The sequence below is a fragment of the Alternaria alternata genome (genome assembly GCF_001642055.1).
Source record: "Alternaria alternata strain SRC1lrK2f unplaced genomic scaffold CC77scaffold_15, whole genome shotgun sequence".
Taxonomy (NCBI): domain Eukaryota; kingdom Fungi; phylum Ascomycota; class Dothideomycetes; order Pleosporales; family Pleosporaceae; genus Alternaria; species Alternaria alternata.
Window position 1 is genome coordinate 623,849 of NW_017306204.1, and position 18,835 is coordinate 642,683.

Here is an 18,835-nt window from a genome sequence, read left to right on the forward strand (position 1 = left end):
AGCGCGGCTCCTGATTTCGTCCGCGTGAACTAGCCAAGGCAGGCTACCGGTACGTACCGTGCGTGTTGGGTTATCACGCACGACGGCCCAACGCGCATTTCGAACATCAAAACAGCCCTAGAATTCAAGACTATAACGTACCTGGCTGTTCCATGGATAAGCTGCGCAGACATCCGAGTCGCTTGCGTTCGTTAAGACTTCACCAAAACACCCTTGGTCTGCTAACGTGCTCCTAACAGCCCTACTTTACCGCATCAGACGAAAGTGAGATACAGCTTATGTTTTAGCCTATCAAGCAAGGCGTAATTCTATTGAAGCAATGCGCTACAGTAATATAAAGAGTTTTGGAAATACGATAGAGTGTGGTCGACCCACTTTCCGTGCGCCCAGGCACAAATCTCCGAGTGGACCGCTATTGTGATTGGCTACATCTTTGTTATTCAACTACTATTCGGGAGCTATTCAAAACTCACTTGAGCCATCGCTTCGAACTACTTATCTACATACTTTGCAGTATCCAGAGATCCCTTCGAAGTTTCTTGGTGCAGGATGTAAAGGATAGAATCCTCTGATATGCTGTCCCCTCAGCTGATTAAAGAAGTATGGCCAGCCAGGTGATCCACGATTCTATACAACACGCACGAACCCGTATGACGAGTAACTTTAGCAAGTGCGGCATCTCTGGAGTCGCGCAGTCTTCTCTTCCAACTCTCTGCATGTCTTGAGGGAGCGCGCTCAACATCTTTGTCGTTGGCTATCGCGACTCTCATCTTCATCACTCTCATTAATCACCAAACATGATCATCCCCATCGAAAATTACCTGCAGGTCTGGACTCTGGCTTTATCTGGCGCGTCCATCGCGATAGCTTGGATTGCAGTCATTCTGCGTCTTGTCGCGAAACATATTCGCAGGAAATTCGACTACAGCGATTATTGCATTGTCGCAGCCTTGGTACCATATCATGTTTCGATCTCACAGCGCTCTGTTACGCTCGAGGCATCGATCGCATATGCCTGGCAACTAGTATCTGTGAGGAAAGCACACCTACTGACATAACCTAGGTCTCACACACAGCGCTATGCGCCAATTGCATCTATCTTGCGTACTACGGCGCCTTCGGTTTTGACATGTACACCATAGTCGCCCGCTTCGGCATCGACGTGCTCTACATCCTCTTCAAAGGCGTGCTAGTCATGACCATTGTATGGAATGTCACCGTCTGTCTCTCGAAGCTATCCGTCCTGCTCATGTACACTTCAATCATACCCAACACATCCATGCTCGTCATGTGCCGCTACATTGGAGCAACAATCATTCTGTGGATAATAGTAGATTTGATCACGGCCTTATCTATCTGTAAACCACTCGCACAGGCATGGAAGGATCCGGACAAATGCACTAGCCAAAACCCGTTCTATTTTTCCCAGGGCATGTTGAACCTCATCATCGATATGGTCATTATCGTGCTGCCGATGCCCTATATATTCCGCCTACGAATGCCGTGGAGTCGAAAAGTGGTTGCGATTGTCATGTTAGGACTAGGCATCGGGTACGTACATGCGACAGACATATTCACGTTTGCAATGAGCTGACTTTAATTGCAGGACTATAGCTATCACGGTCTATCGCCAGAAGCTTCTCTGGAAGCTGGACTTTGGCGACATCCCGAAAACACCGAATATAATCTTCGCCATGATCTTGAGCGAGCTCGAAACCGCAGTCATGATCCTGGTAGCCTGCATACCACTTATGCGTCCTCTATTCTGGAGGAACGAGGGCCATAGCCCACCCAACGGTCGTCACAATGCGAACATCTATGTCGAGGGAGGGCGTTTGGAAAGGGGGAACAAGCGTAGAGGTGCGAGGAATCTACAGTTACTTTATCCGCCGTCTTGGTTCGACAACAAGGACGATTCGAAGGTTGCGGCGCAGTCATCGAAGGTTGTGCGTGTCGCGGATGTGGCATCTACTTCTGCAACTGAAACATCCCAGGGTTCAAGCTGCTCTAAAGATTCTGTCATCGATAAGAAGAGATGGGAAGCACCGAAAACATGGCATATATCCACATGATCTGGTGCTAGGTCCAAATCGCTAGATAAGGTGGATTGGCTGATCCCAAAAACGGCCACTGAATAATAGTCGAAGGCCGTACTTTCGACTGCTTTTTCTCTCACTACCCTAGCACAATACCTTCCTTGTTCACCAGGGTCAGACCTTCGAGCTTACCATATGTCTTCACATCTTTAACGACTCCGTTCGGATCCCAACCAAAGTCAACAATCCCGCCGCCTCTCAATCTCAATCCTTTTACACTCCCGCCGCTCCAGCTTGTTGGAATCGCAGGACCCAACACCACGGTTTTTCCATCCTCTTCACCACCCGCAGCTGTCGGCATGTCCGTGACAAGCATGCTCAGCACGGCGCCTCCAAACCCAAAGTTTGCGTCGATCTGGAATGGCGTTTCGATACCGGAATACATACTGAATCCATTTCCAGCAAAGTTTTGCTCGATGGCATACCGGAGCTCATAGTAAGCTTGATCCGTGTCATTCAGTCTGGCCCAACAAGCTGAGCGCCAGACCTTTGCCCATCCGGCATTGGCATCCTGACCATTACCGTTACCTCGGCTGTACAGTTTCTGTCGGATAGCATCCTGAACGGTGCTATTGGTGTAGCCATCAAGGAAGGAGGAGAGCGAGTAACCGGGGTACCAGCCGACTAGCTCAGAGAGATGGCGATGGGTGTCGTTGATGAATTCCAGACCATATGGCTCTTCAGGAAGCTTCCATTCTTTGATCTGGCCCCACGATCCAACGTGAAACCCTTTATCGAGCCGCTGGAGCGAATCGGTGACATTGCCTATGAAAGCAGTGTCTGATTCGCCCACTATGGTCGTCGTGGAGAGTACCGCCTCGAATACCTGATGTACGAGTTGCTGATAATGCGCACATCCAAATGTTGTCGGACCATGCTCGGGACTGTTGCATGGGTTGACAACCAGTGATCCGTCGTCATTGAAGATGTCTTCTTGAAGCTGGCTGAGCCAAAACTCTGCAACACCTTTCATAAGCGGATATCCTTGATCTCGCAGCCACGCCTCGTCGCGCGAGTAATCCCAATGATCGAACACATGCTGCATCATCCATGCGGCAGAAGCTGGGTAATTTGCCCACTCAGCACCACTCTTCATCCCGGTATGACCGAAAATATTCATCTCGTTGTGTACCACCCATCCTGGTGCGCCGTATAGTAGCTCAGCTGTCTCGCTACCGCGCGGAACCCAATTGTCAGTCATGTAATCCCATAATGGTGACTGGAGGTCAGTCAATCCAGTCTGGTCGGCTGTCCAATGGTTCATTTGCAGATTAATGTTTGCATGGTAGTCTGCTGACCACGCAGCCCAGAGACCTTCGCTCCATCGTCCCTGGAGATTTGGTGGAAGAGAGCCTGGCCGTGAACTGGAGATAAAAAGGTACTGCGCGTAGTCAAAGAGTAGGTTCTCGATGTAAGGGTCGCCCACTGTGTTGTTTGCGTTGTAGCGTGCGATGACTTCTGATGTTGGTGTCTGGGAAGACTTCAAGGGATCTGGAAGAGACAATGTAAAGCGACCTGTGAGAGAAGTGAAGTCGTCGATATGGCGTTTTAGTAACCCAGAAAGTGTTTTCGCAGCGGCGTTAGAAGTCGTTGCTTCAACGGCTGGACCTGGGTCTTCGCCGCGGAATGAGTAGTCAGACTCTCGTGTTCCTTTCTTTGCGTCGTAATTTGTTTCAGCGCCTAGCACTATCGTAACGCTATTTGTACCGTTGCCAGATGCGATAGTCAGCAGATTGGTGCTACTATCGCACCTCGTGTTGACATTGCTGCCGGATGCCACTCGCGCAATTGCATCATACCGCATACCCTCAGGCGGACCAAGCTCTGTCACACCCCCCAGTCTCAGATAACCGGACTCCGTGCCGTTGCCACTAACGCAGGTAGCGTTTCGCAGCTCAGGGTCGACCAGCTCATTATCCAATCTTACTTCAACAGCTGGCAGTCCATTCGAAGACCGAACCGTATAGACGCAAACTTGATCCGGAAACGAGCAAAAGGCTTCAGTTTCGATATGGCTACCGTTCAAGCTGAACGAGGTGGTATGTATGCCATTGCTCAAGTCCAGTGTGCGCGTATAATTGGCAACATCGGCATCCACCAGCGAAGGAATGGTCACACTCAAGTTGCCGAGAACTTGATAGGTACCGTATGCGTCATCTAGACCCAGCAATTCTGTCACGTTCCCCGTTCCATTGGTGAAGATCCACTCCCGGATACCCGGCAGAGCCTCGGCAACAGAAGAGTTTGGATTTCCACCGCTGTAGTTCTATGCGTCGCATCAGTATATGACTTGGGTATGTACCAGATGTATCCAGACTTACGGATGCTGAAAATGGGCCGCCTGACCACAGAGTATCCAGATTCAGAGTGAGTATCTCAGCACCTGGTGGGCCAATTGGCATTGCACCCAGACGACCATTTCCGATCGGGTAGGTGGTGCGGATGATGTCGCTGCTATTTGCAGGGGTGGTAGACCATAATGATAACGCTGTCGAAACTGGGATGAATGTGCAAAGGAGAGGTAATGAACGAGGCGTTCGCGACATCTTGAGCACGAGAACTTTTCCTTTGGCGTGCAACAGGATTGACGTTGGAATGCGTGGAGTGGTTGTACTACATGTACGTTTATGAGGGCTGCGACTATGCTGCTATTCTGGGGTTAGCTTGCGGGGAAGTATAGTACCATATGGCGATCGCTGTAGAGATTCTCCACGAACGGCATTCTGAAACAATTATTCCGGTGCAGTCACCGCTGCTTAAGAAGCATTGTAAAGCGATTTTGTTGTGACGGAAGCGGAGTGTTACTTATATTAAGGGTCACGGACGTAAGCACGAACACATCGACTAGAGTATAGATGCGACGTGCATTCGGCTTGTCTATCTTGGCTCCCTACTCGTTTGTTGGAAATCCGTTAGCCAGGAGATTGTATACAGGGGCGTTCCGATGTCCTGAAAGTACTGTCGTTGTCGCCTGCTAAAGTACAATTTCGGACATTGACCTCTTGGAGTTGTTGCGGCAGCGAAGCGGTCGTCTGGGACGTATGGGCATCAGCCTCATCCGCGCATTCCGTACATCAGGCGTTCATGATTAGTAATCCTGAAGTTGCATCTGTGCAGGTGCTACATGGGATGCATCATGTATTTCTTATGAACTGATGGTTGACAGTGATGGTGCTGCAATTGATACATCGAAGAATGGGAGGGGTGATGATGTCTTCGGAGGGGATGTGACCAATCGGCGATTGTATTGACCGATGCCGCGCTAACATTCGCAGACGATCATGTCACGATATCACAGCTGCCGCAAACACCAATTGCGAGTCAAGACTTCACAATGAGGACGCCATATACCTGCAGACAATGTCTGTCGCTAGTCAAGACGCCGAGGTCTCAATTACGGCCGTCGCAAGGGCTTCGCCAGCTCGCGCCCAAGGTGTCGTCGCAACGGAATCACTCCACCAAAAGTCCAGCACCGCCAAAACTCGCCCTACCGAAGCGTAACCTCTCCACGACGCCGAAGCGGGCCTTTGAGAAGCCGTTCGAACCATTCGAATACATTGACCCAGAGGGTCATCGACGGAAGTTGGTCCTGACCGAGGACAACCTTTTCAATTCTTTCTCCGATTCACCTATACCCGAAATACGCAAACGTGCTGCGTTTATGCGCCAGCATGCTTACTGTCCACACCCCTCGCATCAGCCGACACGTCCGGCAAACAACCCCATGGACCTAGAGGCACGCAAATCATCCGAGACAGGCGCTCCACCCGCCCATGTCGATTTCGAGTGTCCAGACTGTGGTGTACCAGTATACTGCTGTGAAGAGCACTGGGCCGACGACTACGAGGCGCATTTGGAGGTCTGCGACGTTTTGAAACAAATCAACGAAGACGACCATGATCTGAGAAGTGGGCGTTTCTTCAAGGAGTTCCAATTTGCGGAGCCCCAGATGGAGGAGATTCTGGTCAACATGACAAGTTGGGATACATACATGTACACACGAGACTTTGACGCGCTGAACGAGGACCGAGAGATGCGCCAGGCGACAAAGCTGTTGACATACCCCATCACGATCGCGAGTGTCCTGAACGAGTTGAGTCCCTACAACATCCGGAAGAACGGGCGCATGACACCCGAGGGGTTGAAGAGCTTCAGCGGTACGTAGGCTTTGATTGACCAGTTGGGATGATACTAACATTAACAGCCCTCCGTCACACCCTTCACCCACCGCGAACAGGTGGTGGAGATACCTGGAAGAACGCCCGCCTTGCTCCGCCATCCGTCCGCCTCTTCATTCTCGGCGCACGCGCAGAATCCTCCCTACCCCGCGAAACATGGATGCAACTTTCCTACCTCTTCCACCGCGTACAATTCTCCCTCAACTTCATCGGCCCTGAGAGTATGGCAAACCGCGAGAAGGAACTACCGCTGCCCGAACGCACTCCTCTCAACCCCTTCGGTGCTGTTGTCGAGGACCGCATCAGCAACTCCTTGAAGATCAGCACCTTCGTCGAGTACTACCACAACATCCACAAGACGGGCTACTTCTACCCGTACGACCCGTACTTTGACTGCTTCATCGTCTTCCATCCCGGTTTCGGCAACCCAGCCTCCGCGCACGAATGGGAGGAGACGCTACCCCTTCTCCTCGAGACCAAGGTTCCTATCATCGCAACCGGATACAGCCCATGGGACATGCAGCAGGATGTCGACTTCTTGAACAAGAGGTTTGGCAATGAGATGGACATGTTGCTTGAGCCAGGTGAAAACCTGTTCAGGAGTCTGAGGTGGGACCTGAACGACCTAGACCCACACGACGTTACCTGCAGCAACTGGGGTGTGTACGCTTTCCGTGGTAAGCGATACGAGACCACCAAGAAGGATGAGGATGAGGAGGTGCACAGCGATCGCACAGCATGATTGCACGCCATGTTCGTATGTAGATATATGTACAGTATTGTATATCAGACTTCCACTGTGCAAGGACGACTGCTCAATGTCCTATCTACCACACACACCAAATTGCTGAAGTTCACAAGTATAAGACGGACACGATGTTAAGCCGGGACAAGTGCACTTCATCGCTAACATGATCGAAGCCTGTGAGACGAGTATCATTATAGGAGGTAGAAGCCCAACCGATATGCGGAAGGAGCACGGAAAAAAGAACTTTAGCAGCTACAACATTGTCATGGACACCGTTTCCATTCGCCGACGTCTCTATGTAAAATGCATCTTATTGCTTAGATCCCATCTCCATGAATTTACAACGCCTCTAAGCACTCCTCCATGGTAGGTTCACAATTTAATCTGTCCAACGCTACGTTCTGTTCAGAACTCCACGGAGCTAGAACCCTATCTTTGCTATGAGGCTGATAGTCCAGCGCGTGAGTCGATGCAACGCGTTTCTTTATTTCGTCAAGCACAAGGTCATGCCAACGCTGGGACTGCCCCACCATCAGTCTGTTACGTATTTGGGGAAGGCATCGGACATCGCCTTCGCAGTATGCAATGATTGGTGTTGGGATCGGTCGCTCGTTGAATACCTTGTAGTCGGCTTCGAACAGTTTCTCTCCCGTATTCTTGGCTTTTAACCAATCTAATCGGTGTTGGGAGAATGCACCCGGCAAAGTTGTCTCGAAACATCTCTTCAGTCCGTTGAGGTATCTTCTCGATCCAGTAGTCTCTTGTGTGGCACTCTGCATGAGTTGTACGTCCTCGACACCTTACAGGGCGATACCATAATGAGGAAACAATGCGTCGGAGTCGTTACGAACGTCGAAGAAGACCTTGAAGATCTCTTCATCCTGCAATACTTCCTTTAGGGTGGTTTTCCCTACACCTGCTGTGTTGAATGCTCCTTCGCCCAGTGTGTGAACGTCGATAAGGTAGGCCAGCTTCAGTGAGGTCTCTAGGTCGACGAGAAGGGTCAAGATAGAGACTGAGCCTTCACGACATAGGTTCGAACCTTCAAGATCGATGTAAATGACTGGCTTAGGGAGTGCTTTCTTCTGTCTGAGTGTATGGATGGAGACAAGCTTGTCAGCTAGCTCGGCGACAGACTGGGACGTATTGACGACTCTCGTTCCTCTCATCTACATGGCTTTTAGGATCGCTTCCGACGCGGCTGATGCAAATATCTTTGTAAGAGTTCGATTCTGAACGTTTGCTCATGAATCTGGCGGGTGAGGTTCACTTGGATAGACCTCGAAGCCCAGGTGTGTTGTCACTACTGTGTAACCACACCTGCTGTGTACCGAAATATACCTGCTGTACCGCACTCGGCTAACGAAAGAATGCGCCATGCAGATCCATAGCCTAGCCTTCTAACAGGAAAGTATGCAACATGTGTAATAGTAAGTCCTCTTTTCCACCTGTCTCCGTAGAATTTGATGCGAAAGGAGCAAATAAAACAAGCAAAAATCGCGCGATATCGTGATCGTAATATTAGCCATTAGGTCTGCATCGGAGTAGGCTGATTCGCTGTCAAGGAACCTCTCGTGTCAAATAACAAGGTTAGTTTCAGCCTGGCCTTTCGCAAAGGTCCATGTCAAGAATCCTGTTTGCAGCGAGTGTTACGTCGCTTAAAGCCCATCAAAGTGATCGAATATTGAAAACAAGAACTCTTATTTACTAGGCCCTACTGACGCTCCATACATCCCGTTACACATCTCCAACATCCCTCCAAGGAGATGTAGTCGCTCATCTCCAACCATAATTACTAAGTGGCAAAGAGAAGTAGACTTGTCCATATCGCTTAGCAGCCTTGACGGCCAAGAGCTCGGAAAACATCGATACAGGCAGCACCAGTGTACAGGTTGTCGGCCTGACCCTCAGGGCAGGAGCAAGAGGGGTCGATGAAAGCAGGGGTGCCAGAGCCGTCTGCATGAGAGTCGCCGCAGATGTTGGCGCAACGACCCTTTTGGTACTCACAAGAGATGGCACCTCCAGCGCAGATTCGCTTGCCGTTAGGTCCAGTCTTTTGAGCAGCAGCGCCAAGGGCGAGGATAGCGACAGAGAGGATGGTGGTGAGCTGCATGTTGGCGTTGGGAGGTTGCTTGGCTTTGGCGGGAAAGAGTTGTAGAGTTGCTATAAACAACGATTAGCAGGAGACTTCGAGACATGAAGTTAATCATTCGTACGGTTTTGATCCTAGGGAAGGGTGACTAAGTGATTGAATCGATGATTTGATGACTGAGTGCGGTGGATAATCAAAATGGTGGGAGGGAACTGAAGGCATTTATACTTCTCCGTGAGACACAACTCCCATCACTACCTTGATACTGACAGTATGGCTATGCTCCAAAGGACCGGATGACGATACCGCCAAACCAAAGACCCCAAGCTGTCGTACAGAAGGTCCGGATCTCGGTGTGATTCGTATTCCAATCTCTTGGTGGTTTGGCGGGTGCTAACGTACTCTGCGGCTTCGCCGTGTGCCAATCCAAGTTGACGTTGGAACAGAGCTGCGCATTCGGCACCCATTGCCGATCGGTCGTGTGTCGTACGTCGTCGCGGCCTCACTGTAAGCCAACCTTACTCGATAGTGGATCTCAAAGGGGCGCACGGTACCGACATCATACCTTGTAGAGCGAACCAAGATAAGACCTCCACTGTAGGGTCGCGTTACTGCTAGGAATTCATTACTAGGTCTGGGGAACTGAACTAGGCGTTCTAGAGTCAGGAGAAGACACCAACTAGACGCTAAAAGGACCACGTGCAAGAACCATATGCTGTGGTCATGTTCGAAATTCGAGAGATACAGGAGAGATTTCCGACGCAATGTACCTAGGAATTTGATCAACCTGTATTGCATGGCGACTGCGATGGCTAGCTTGCGCGAAAGGTGAGGGATTGCCACGACAGTCGCATCTTGCACTAGATCGAATAAAATGAAGCATGAGGCTGAGACCTTCTCCAGAATGGAGAGCCGGTGTGAGATTCGAAGCTCTAGGTGAGCCTGGGACTCTTCGCTAGTACTGGTATCCGTGCTGTGATCGTACCTGGTACCTTGGCAACGGCCTTGACATGCCCTAGTTGCCTGCCATCACAATGTTCTCTGTCTCCCTCATCATCAACCCCAATATCGACCTTTCTCCTGTGGCCCAGTTGAGATCCATCTGATGTGTTGAAGCATGCCGCAGCCGACGAGATATGCTGCTCACGTTCATAAGCGCCAGGAAGCGAGACGATGAACAAACATGGAGATAGCCTAGCAGCATTGGATACGTCACCAGACAAGCAAGCACCACAATCGGCAGAGCTTCCTTCTGAAATTGGATGTTCCCTACCGCATCGGTCAGTATGGAGTGTCCGACGAGACACATAAGCTGGCAATCTGGAACGCGCCCTGTCTTCTACATGATTGTAGAGCAAGCGTGCTGCTTAGCTGTCAGCACTTAGCTTTTGTTGTATTGCGACACAAGACACGAGCGATCAGCATTGGTCACTAAACCAGATGCGGATGCCGAGCGCGCACGGGTGAGCGCTCACATTCTCCTAACAAGGCCAGCGAAGGATTTCGAATTTAGTCGATTCAACGCTCCAGAATCCAGCTTTTGCGATCGACAAGGCTGCAGCCCTCCATGCCAACTGTTGTACGAACAAATTACCGTAAGAATTTGCTAGTTCCACCGAGCGCGAAACACGTGCAGGGATGCGCAACGGCAACGCCCGCCTCACCCTAACGCCCCATATTGTATTCGCGCGTGCAAGAAACGTGTTCGAGTAATGGATATCCCGACAACATAGAGTTTGTACGAGGCTAGAGGTCTACGGCCACATACAATAGCTGTCCTGAGATATTCGGTAAAGTGCGATCTTTACCTCTTGCTGGCAACGGGTTCTGTTCAAACAATATCGATCACCGGGTTACTACTAACGCGATGAGTCTCGAGTATCGATTGGATGCAGGATAGCGACTGCAGCGAATAGGCCATATTCTTTCAAACGTTATTCAGTCATGCATTTGTAAAATGAGAGCTTCTGCGCCGTTCAGCTCACATGATTTCCTTAATGCTTCCGAAGCTTCATTCACTCCTTCACTGTCTCTTTCGCTCTCCACTTCGCTACTCTTGCTTGCTGAGTTCGCGTTGCCATTAGGCGTGTATCCACGTTCATGAACAACCCATTGCATGATGATCACACAGCCTTTCTGTGATTTCGCGATCTCTGCGACGATTCCATCCGCGTAGAGCTCAATGTCTAGAGGCTTGATGTGTTGTGCTTTGTTATGACTGTTTCCCTTATATCTGGGGCCGATCCATTTGTTATACTCATGAACACGATCAACACGCGATCTGTTCCCAATCGAAGAATGTTATCGCCAGGGACGGACGCTGGACAAAACAAGCCAAGCAATCCTTCCTGTTGGGAGTCACAAACATAAACGTATGGTATGAAATACAAGTTGCATTGCAGCGTCTCCTGAACAGCCTCGATCGCTCACTTGTTACAGTTTAGACAAGCGTGATTATTTCTTCCTTTGCCACGCGATGGGCTTTGAGGACATGTTCCACTGCATGCCGGCCGTCAAAGGAGAAAATCCCGATCCTTTCGAACTGTTCCCCCCCGTCATCCCGAGATCGTATGAACAAAGCTTCGACGCAGTCTTCGTCTTTCGCGGGCCATGAGAGTTCCTTGTCATGGAAGCATGCCTGCATAACAACCACGTAACCAACTAATGTTTCTGACACGTCAGGAACGTCTCCATAGAATGATGTCCTAGGGCTCTTTTCGAATCTCATGAGCATTAACGAGCTTTTCTTTTGCCCTATCTCGAGCATTGCGCGTATTTTACCCGTAGCAATGGGCGAATAGATCGCTTGCAGTGGTTTGCATCTGACTTTCATCGAGGCATATCTCAGCTCTCCAGAAGGTTCGGCTTTTGTGTCAACATCAACAACCTCCGCCTCGATTCTTCGTTCGTTATGCAAGTCGTGAAACTTATAGAGTAAGCTACGACAGATTTGCATATCGCTGCAAGCCCAGCTCCACGTTGGTGCCCTCCATTCTGTTGGCTCCATCAATGGATCCTCCATTGAGGGCTCTTTGCTCCAGCAAAGCTCTTCAATGATGCGACCTTGCCAAAGGCCGGCCACGAATGTATCGCCTGTCATTTCGCTGACCAACTTCGCAATACCTCGAATAGCCACAAGCTTGTCAGCGGCAAGGGTTAGTGCGCACCTTGAGTACTGCTCCACAAATGTGAGCCAGGCATTATATGTATCTATGTCCATAGCTTGCGTGCAACGAGGGTAGATCGAATCCTGTGATAAAGGGCTTCCAGCCTGTTGCAAAATGTCACAAAGCCGGCTCTTGAGTGCTGTCGCATCATAACGCCACCAAGGCTTGGCACAGTGTGGAAGACGTTCGGGGTACGTTTCACACGCTAGACACTCGTGACATTCCCAGAAAAGTTGTCCATCAGCACAGTGTAGTAGCCGTCGCGAGAGCTGTCTCTCCTGACAGACCCAAGCTCTTCTATTCAGTGGCGCGCGTTCGATGCATGACTGAGCGATCAATCGGACATCACAAAGGTACGTCCCTTCCATCGCGAAGCCTCGTATCTTTCCCTCTAGCCAAAATGCTTCCGGGCTGAAATCAATTTCGATTTCCCTTGGACAAATTGACTGTGGAGACCTGTTGAAAAAGAGACCGCTACTACTGTTCTTCGCAGCAGTAGCTGCAATCGTGCAGGCTGCATTCGCATATATGTCTCCCATACGGTAGGACTCCGAAGCCCAATCAACTTTGTCGTCTTGAAAAATGCATCTGCTAGAGTGAGTTCAAGACTTTCAACACGAAGTCGTAAGTGCTCACAACGAATCGATCCAAAGGTATCTGATGTGGAGACGTCGAGTAAGAAGAACCGGATCTTGAAATGTCTTTGGTAGGCGTTGCAAGTCCAATCCATCGCTCAATACCGATTGAGTCTGTGCATTGAGTGTAAATGTTTTCACTTCTCCCCAACAATGGGAAAGACAGACATATTCTTCATCGCGAAAAGAGCTAGTGCTGCGCAACACAATCGCACAATCCCGCTCTGTCCCGACATCCAATAACCTCAATGAAAAATTAAAAGTCGTCAGTTGCTTGAGTGGCTTGCATCGTGTATGATTTTCGCAGCAAACTTTATACTTCTCGAGGACGAAACCAATGGCAGAGTCTGATCCAGTGTCATGTGACAAACATGTAGAAAAGCTCCCGATCATTGTGGCTACACTTAATCTCAGTGGAAGGTGATCAAGCTTAATTGGTCACACTCACCATGCCATGGTATAAAGACTACCTGATCACTTCCGTAAAGGTCATTATCCCGATAGGTGAATCTCATAACATGTCCTGTACTGTGAGGGTTGTAGCTGTAAGTTCCTCTTACTCCTCTCGCGCAGTGTAGCTCAGAAGGCTCATCGCTTTGCCATGCTAGACTGCAAATCGTACATGGTAAATTCAACGCATTACTTAGAGATCCATAATCATCGTGGTGTTCGAAGACGATTGAACTTTTGTCGTCCTGGATCACTACAACATCACCGCGGAGGAAGCGACAGCAAGGCTCGCAGTACAAACTATCCAACATGATTTGGGTCGTTTCTTGGTACGGTACCAGAGTGCGGGCCATGAGAGATGGTGTGTGGCATTAGAGTGTGCACATATGTAACAACGTTGCGGCAGAGCGAACAAATCCCGCATGACATCATAGGATATCACAAGCCCGCCCTGGAGTAAGCTCAGTCGCAGGAGTACATGCACGCGCAATAGGATTGCATAGCACATCATCTCTTTCCCATCGGCTACTCTGCCTGCCTCTCATAGAAAGATGCTTTTCAAAAGCGACATGTTGTGCTTGCTGTGAGTCTACAATAGGTTGATACGGATGAGTACCTGCCTTGTTACGTTTCTATGTATTTTCCGGCCCATCTTTCACTCGCAAAAGCAAAGCTGACAATCCAAAACGAAATACTAACGTCGCATGTAGGCGCCTCCAGATCATTCTCTTCTCACTTCCCACCTTGTCTCGACCGTGATGGCGTGATTTAAGTTGGCTGGTACTTGCTTGTGATGACTACATACAGATGAGACACGAACTATTTGCGAAGTCTTGATAGGCTGTAGCTCGATTTGTGAAGAAGCATCGTTGTCGTCCATCAGTTCCGAGAACGTGGCAGTCGGATCGAGATCAGGTACCTTGCCTCCTTTCTTCGAGAAAAGACTGGTATGCGTGCTACTTCCGTAGGAGAAGCTGGAGTTGGCGGTGTTCCTTGTTTTACTGAACAAAGGACGCATGAGCGGAATGCACGCCAGAACGATTGCGACAGCAGGCTCGAGCCCAGAAAGTATTGTCGCGAGCACACCTTCGTATGTCATATCCGTGAAGTCTAGATTGGGTAGCAATGTTTGTCGGTATATGGTGATGGCCCAGGTTCTGCCTCAGATGTCAGCATCTCAACATCAATAAGGGAAGATGAAATCATCGGCAATGTTTACTCACCCAACTCCAATGCTGAGTAAAGCCATCACAGCTAGCTTCCTGCGCCAGGCTATTCGTAATTTGTACAGATATGGCATGGGCAATGCGATGATCACAGCATCTGTGATGAGATTGACGATCCCCATTGAGAAGTAAAAAGACGGTTGACTTCCGCAAGTCCCCGGCAATGCGAAGTTCCAGTTTTTTGAGAGCGGTCGGCATATCAGGAAAGCAGCGAGTATGTTGGCGATGTTCCACGTTACCACCAGAGCGCCGAGAATACGGGCCCATTGCAACATAGATGACATTGGTATAAGTGCAGCATACATTGATAGAATCGATAGTTTGCTGAAACACACAGTGGCATTCCACAGTATCGAAAAGGACATTATCCCCTACAATGGAAAGAAAATTAGAAATGTGGATTCTGGAAGGGCTGATTCTCGGTCTCACCTTGAAGAAGAACGTTGCCGTCTCAGGTCCAAAACGTTGGTAGATCTCTGTTGTGTGGAACCCAAAACCGCCATATGTGACTAGTGAGATGCAGCACGCGTGCATTGCAGTATTCCATAGCTGGTAGATGTTTTCAGAAACAGAACGGCCGTCTTTTACATTATTCGACTTACTGCGGCGGCGACAATACAATAGTCACTATAATCAATCCTGTTTCCGATCTTTTTGGCGACGATCCGCAGACCCACAGCGACTATGACTATTAGGATGGAGATTGAAGAAGTCACCAGAACGCCGACTTGTTGTCCATTTTCGATGGGTATCGTTTCTGCTGTCATGGAATGAATCTGCTTCCCGAGTCCGCTGCATGAATATGCCCAAGGGGCGAAGGGGCTCGAATAGGTGGACCTAGCCTCCTATATGTACGCAATGAGCATGAACGACAGCTACAAGGTTACTTTCCCGGCATGCACGTACAGCTTTGACCTCGCCACATCCTAAAAGAGGTAACCCTTGTTATGACCTAGAACACTGAGAGGCGGCTCGTGAACCCGTCAGATTGGATTGGCAATGAGCAGCGGTATGTGGTACTCCTTCGGAGCAAAAATGCCAGTGGAAGCGCCATCTCAGACTACATCATTGCAATTGATAGTATCGCGGTGATTCTGCTCTTGTTGTATCCATGATTCGAAGGCGCAACCTGTGGCATTCGGTCGTCAGCGCATCCACAAGTCGAGCCTACAGACCTCTTGCATGACTAACGACGTATTGCAATACACCTGTAGAATTCATAGTCATTCTGTCGCTATCGCTGCAGTACTAGGTATTCTTTCGACCATCAAGCAGGATTCCTTCGCCACGAGAGGCGCGGCAAGAAAAGCGTCCCGTCTGACAGGCAATATCTGTAGCGCAGGAACACTTTCCCTGTACATATGTATCACAATCCTTCGCGCTGAATCCTACTGTCGGCACTGCGAAGTCACATCTGAGCACACGTAGCGTGGCCCCACCCGCCTTTCGGCAAGCTGGTTGTGGACCACGCCGTAATGCCAAGGTGGCGCGGTTGCGGACGATCCACGTCGTTGGAATCGCCCATCTTTGCTGCGTGCCATCGTTTCCACGACAGTTCAATAGATGAACATCGGGACTGGAATCTTCCATGGCGAGAGGGATCTAAGGCTGCATCGTGAAGCATCAACTTGCAGAAACTTTGGCAAGTGCTTCTACACTAATTCTTGCGAGCGTTCATGCCAAACACCTGGTACGGCAACGAAGAAGCGCTAGTCGCGCTAATAGCTGCAAGTTCGTGTAACGGCTCGGGAAAAAGGCGAAATTAAGCAACTACTCCTCTCTCGAACATCGAGTTAGCTTCTTGGGATGCAATGTGGGAAGCGTCATGCCCCAGTGCTGGACAGAGACGAGCGTCTTCGTTCAGGCAATTGGGGAGTAATGCGGCTAGATACAACCGTCCCGCTCTTTCAAATATGATCGATCTCCCCTCAGAAATGCACCACGACTATCTCTCGAATACTGAGACTTGACGACATGGGCTCCATTTCGCAGAACGAGCGAGAAGTTGCAATCATTACCGGTGCCACGGTCAGTCACGTCGCATGAATGTAAACAATGAAATCGTTAACAGAACCTGATAGAGTGGCATCGGTTCCTGGCTAGCAGCTCATCTGCATGCGAAAGGGTACTGCGTCGCAATTTGTGGTCGACGAGAGAGTGAAGGACACAACGTCGCCTCATCGATTGACCCAAAAGAAGAGACAGCCATCTTCGTTCAATGCGACGTAGGCTCCTACGCTTCGCAAGTCAACCTCTTCAAGACTGTCTGGGAGAAGTGGGGTCGTCTTGACGTTCTGATCGCAAACGCTGGTTTTGTTGATCGCGGTTCCGTTTTCAACTTTAAATACCGTGATACAGCCATCAACAGCCCACCTCCAGAACCGGATACCAGCTGCACCGACGTGGTGGTGAAAGGAAGAATATATGGCACAACACTGGCGACGCACTACATGCGCAACAACCCAGGACGGAAGGGCGGTAAGATTATCACTACAGGTAGCATGCTAGGTGTATACGCATGCCAGACTTTCCCGGAGTATTGCGCGGCCGAGGCAGCGTCGGCCATGTGGGCGAAGACGACTGGACCCATTCTGCTGGCCAAGGATAACATCTCCGTCAACTCTGTGATGCTGGGCCCAATCGAGACTGAAGCTATGCCTGGATTTAGCAAAGCTTTCCATCCTGAACAATTGATGATGAAGTCGATACTCTTCGCTGGCTACGACTGCTTCCTTGACGACAAGGAAAATCTCAGGACAGGTGAAACCATCGAGGTGGCGCACGACAAACTTGTAGACTGGGGTCATCCAGGCTACAAGAGCGGAGCATTTTCGAAGCGCTCAGAGGCCGTATTCGAGCCATGGTTCAATCTGGTGCATGGAGAAGAGAGCGGATTGGCTGGTACGCTCAAGGATTGGCCTGACCATAGTAAGAAGATCATCGCTGTCACAGGTGCGACAGGAAGCCAAGGTGGTGGAGTTGTCAATATTATGAAGAAGAACCCTGGATGGAAGGTCAGAGCAATTACCAGGAATCCAGACAGTGATGCGGCGAGAAAGCTTACAGCTGAGGGTATCGAGGTTGTGAAGGCTGATTTTGAGGATCAGGCGTCCCTGCGAGCTGCCTTTGAAGGTGCGCATGCCGTATTTGCTGTCACGAACTGGTGGGAATCGCTCTTCCAGGGTAAAAGCCAGCACGAGTCTGGTGAGATCGAAGAGCGACATGGCATGAATCTTGCTCGAGCTGCTGCCGCCACTCGTACCGTAGACCACTACATCTGGTCAACAACTCCAAGTGCCAAGCGCCGGTTCTGGGGCAAGCTAGAAGCACCACATATGGACTATAAGGCCAATGTCGACAGGCGCATCAAAGCGGAGTTGCCTCAGCTTGCTGCTATTACTACTTACTTGTACTTCGGGTACTACCCCCAGAACATGGCCTTCTTCCCATTGTGCAAGCCAATCGAATACGTATGTCAAATTTAGCCCTTGTTGTACGACGCATCATACTAACCCAGCATATAGCCCGGCACCGGCCAGTACATTCAGACTTTGCCTACGAAAGCCGACGCCAAAGTGCTCGTGGCTGGCGACATGACTGTCAATCCCGGTATCTGGGTTCGTCAAGCCCTTGCCACTGGTGATAAGGCTTACGGTAGATACGCCAACGTCGCGCTAGAGAAGTTGACGTTCCAAGAGATGGTCGATGTATGGTCGGAAGTAACCGGCAAGAGCTGTGTGTTTGCTGAAATTAGCATGGAGACAGTGACGAAGCTGTACGGCGATATGGGCAACGAATTAGCGAAGCAATTCAAGTATGGAGAGGCGTGCGACCCGTGGGAGGTCACTGAAGAGTTCATCAGTCCAGAAGAGCTGGGTATCGATCCTGGGGAAGTCGTCGGGTTCAAAGGGACAATCGAAGAACTTAAGGCTGCCGGGTTTTGGGCTTGATTCGAGTATGTCAGTCGAACATCTGCACTCTCAGTCTCGTAGTGGAGATCATCTGCATTTGAAGTCTGCTGCTATCGAATAGCGCGTCGACAAGATGGAACAGTGGATGCGACAAATGGTAAGGCCGTTCTTCAAGGTGTAAATGGGCTGCCGCCTATGAGCTATTGTCAGCCTAGTCGTAGCGTCAGCGCGACAGCAGACTGCAGGAGAAGATTCAATGAACGGTAGCGCAAGTAAAAAGTCGAGACGGGCCGCTCGTTATGTGATACCCTACAACGATCATGGGATTTGGA

The 18,835-nt window shown here is 50.0% G+C and overlaps 8 protein-coding genes across 8 annotated transcripts; 3 read left to right on the forward strand and 5 right to left on the reverse strand.

Moving 5' to 3' along the window:
* Positions 1–797: 797 nt before the first annotated feature.
* On the forward strand, positions 798–2,072 carry CC77DRAFT_1063291 (hypothetical protein; the record flags this gene model as incomplete). Its single annotated transcript, XM_018528616.1, has 3 exons — positions 798–953; positions 1,064–1,551; positions 1,607–2,072. 3 exons carry the CDS (start codon positions 798–800, stop codon positions 2,070–2,072), a joined length of 1,110 nt encoding a protein of 369 aa, XP_018384085.1.
* A 103-nt stretch (positions 2,073–2,175) lies between these two features.
* Positions 2,176–4,642, reverse strand: CC77DRAFT_1063292 (alpha-fucosidase; the record flags this gene model as incomplete). Its single annotated transcript, XM_018528617.1, has 2 exons — positions 2,176–4,362; positions 4,418–4,642. 2 exons carry the CDS (start codon positions 4,640–4,642, stop codon positions 2,176–2,178), a joined length of 2,412 nt encoding a protein of 803 aa, XP_018384086.1.
* Positions 4,643–5,257: 615 nt separating this feature from the next.
* On the forward strand, positions 5,258–7,312 carry CC77DRAFT_967059 (hypothetical protein). Its single transcript, XM_018535741.1, has 2 exons — positions 5,258–6,253; positions 6,301–7,312. Exons 1-2 carry the CDS (start codon positions 5,431–5,433, stop codon positions 7,014–7,016), a joined length of 1,539 nt encoding a protein of 512 aa, XP_018384087.1. The 5' UTR covers positions 5,258–5,430; the 3' UTR covers positions 7,017–7,312.
* Positions 7,313–7,360: 48 nt separating this feature from the next.
* CC77DRAFT_1073656 (hypothetical protein) lies at positions 7,361–8,551 on the reverse strand (the record flags this gene model as incomplete). Its single annotated transcript, XM_018529192.1, has 3 exons — positions 7,361–7,793; positions 7,827–8,177; positions 8,526–8,551. The coding sequence occupies 3 exons, from the start codon at positions 8,549–8,551 to the stop codon at positions 7,361–7,363; spliced, it is 810 nt and encodes a 269-aa protein (XP_018384088.1).
* A 796-nt stretch (positions 8,552–9,347) lies between these two features.
* Positions 9,348–10,020, reverse strand: CC77DRAFT_205355 (hypothetical protein). The gene has a single exon (XM_018530626.1). The coding sequence runs from the start codon at positions 9,910–9,912 to the stop codon at positions 9,508–9,510; it is 405 nt and encodes a 134-aa protein (XP_018384089.1). The 5' UTR covers positions 9,913–10,020; the 3' UTR covers positions 9,348–9,507.
* Positions 10,021–10,517, reverse strand: CC77DRAFT_205354 (hypothetical protein). Its single transcript, XM_018530625.1, has one exon. The coding sequence runs from the start codon at positions 10,421–10,423 to the stop codon at positions 10,130–10,132; it is 294 nt and encodes a 97-aa protein (XP_018384090.1). The 5' UTR covers positions 10,424–10,517; the 3' UTR covers positions 10,021–10,129.
* Positions 10,518–14,028: 3,511 nt separating this feature from the next.
* Positions 14,029–15,599, reverse strand: CC77DRAFT_206630 (hypothetical protein). The gene is made up of 4 exons (XM_018530633.1): positions 15,195–15,599; positions 15,022–15,141; positions 14,590–14,963; positions 14,029–14,523 (listed from the first exon to the last, which is right to left on the reverse strand). The coding sequence occupies exons 1-4, from the start codon at positions 15,357–15,359 to the stop codon at positions 14,088–14,090; spliced, it is 1,095 nt and encodes a 364-aa protein (XP_018384091.1). The 5' UTR covers positions 15,360–15,599; the 3' UTR covers positions 14,029–14,087.
* A 967-nt stretch (positions 15,600–16,566) lies between these two features.
* Positions 16,567–18,542, forward strand: CC77DRAFT_940032 (NAD(P)-binding protein; the record flags this gene model as incomplete). The annotated part of the gene is made up of 3 exons (XM_018534707.1): positions 16,567–16,620; positions 16,674–18,062; positions 18,117–18,542. 3 exons carry the CDS (start codon positions 16,567–16,569, stop codon positions 18,540–18,542), a joined length of 1,869 nt encoding a protein of 622 aa, XP_018384092.1.
* Between the last annotated feature and the right edge of the window lie 293 nt (positions 18,543–18,835).

Coding starts and splice junctions, on each gene's coding strand:
- CC77DRAFT_206630 (XM_018530633.1), bottom strand. CDS start 15,359: ATGACAGCAGAAACGATACCCATCGAAAATGGACAACAAGTCGGCGTT. Junction 15,142..15,194: donor ATTGTATTGTCGCCGCCGCA/GTAAGTCGAATA, acceptor AACATCTACCAG/CTATGGAATACTGCAATGCA. Junction 14,964..15,021: donor CGGCAACGTTCTTCTTCAAG/GTGAGACCGAGA, acceptor TTTCCATTGTAG/GGGATAATGTCCTTTTCGAT.
- CC77DRAFT_205354 (XM_018530625.1), bottom strand. CDS start 10,423: ATGTGTCTCGTCGGACACTCCATACTGACCGATGCGGTAGGGAACATC.
- CC77DRAFT_205355 (XM_018530626.1), bottom strand. CDS start 9,912: ATGCAATACAGGTTGATCAAATTCCTAGGTACATTGCGTCGGAAATCT.
- CC77DRAFT_967059 (XM_018535741.1), top strand. CDS start 5,431: ATGAGGACGCCATATACCTGCAGACAATGTCTGTCGCTAGTCAAGACG. Junction 6,254..6,300: donor GGGGTTGAAGAGCTTCAGCG/GTACGTAGGCTT, acceptor TAACATTAACAG/CCCTCCGTCACACCCTTCAC.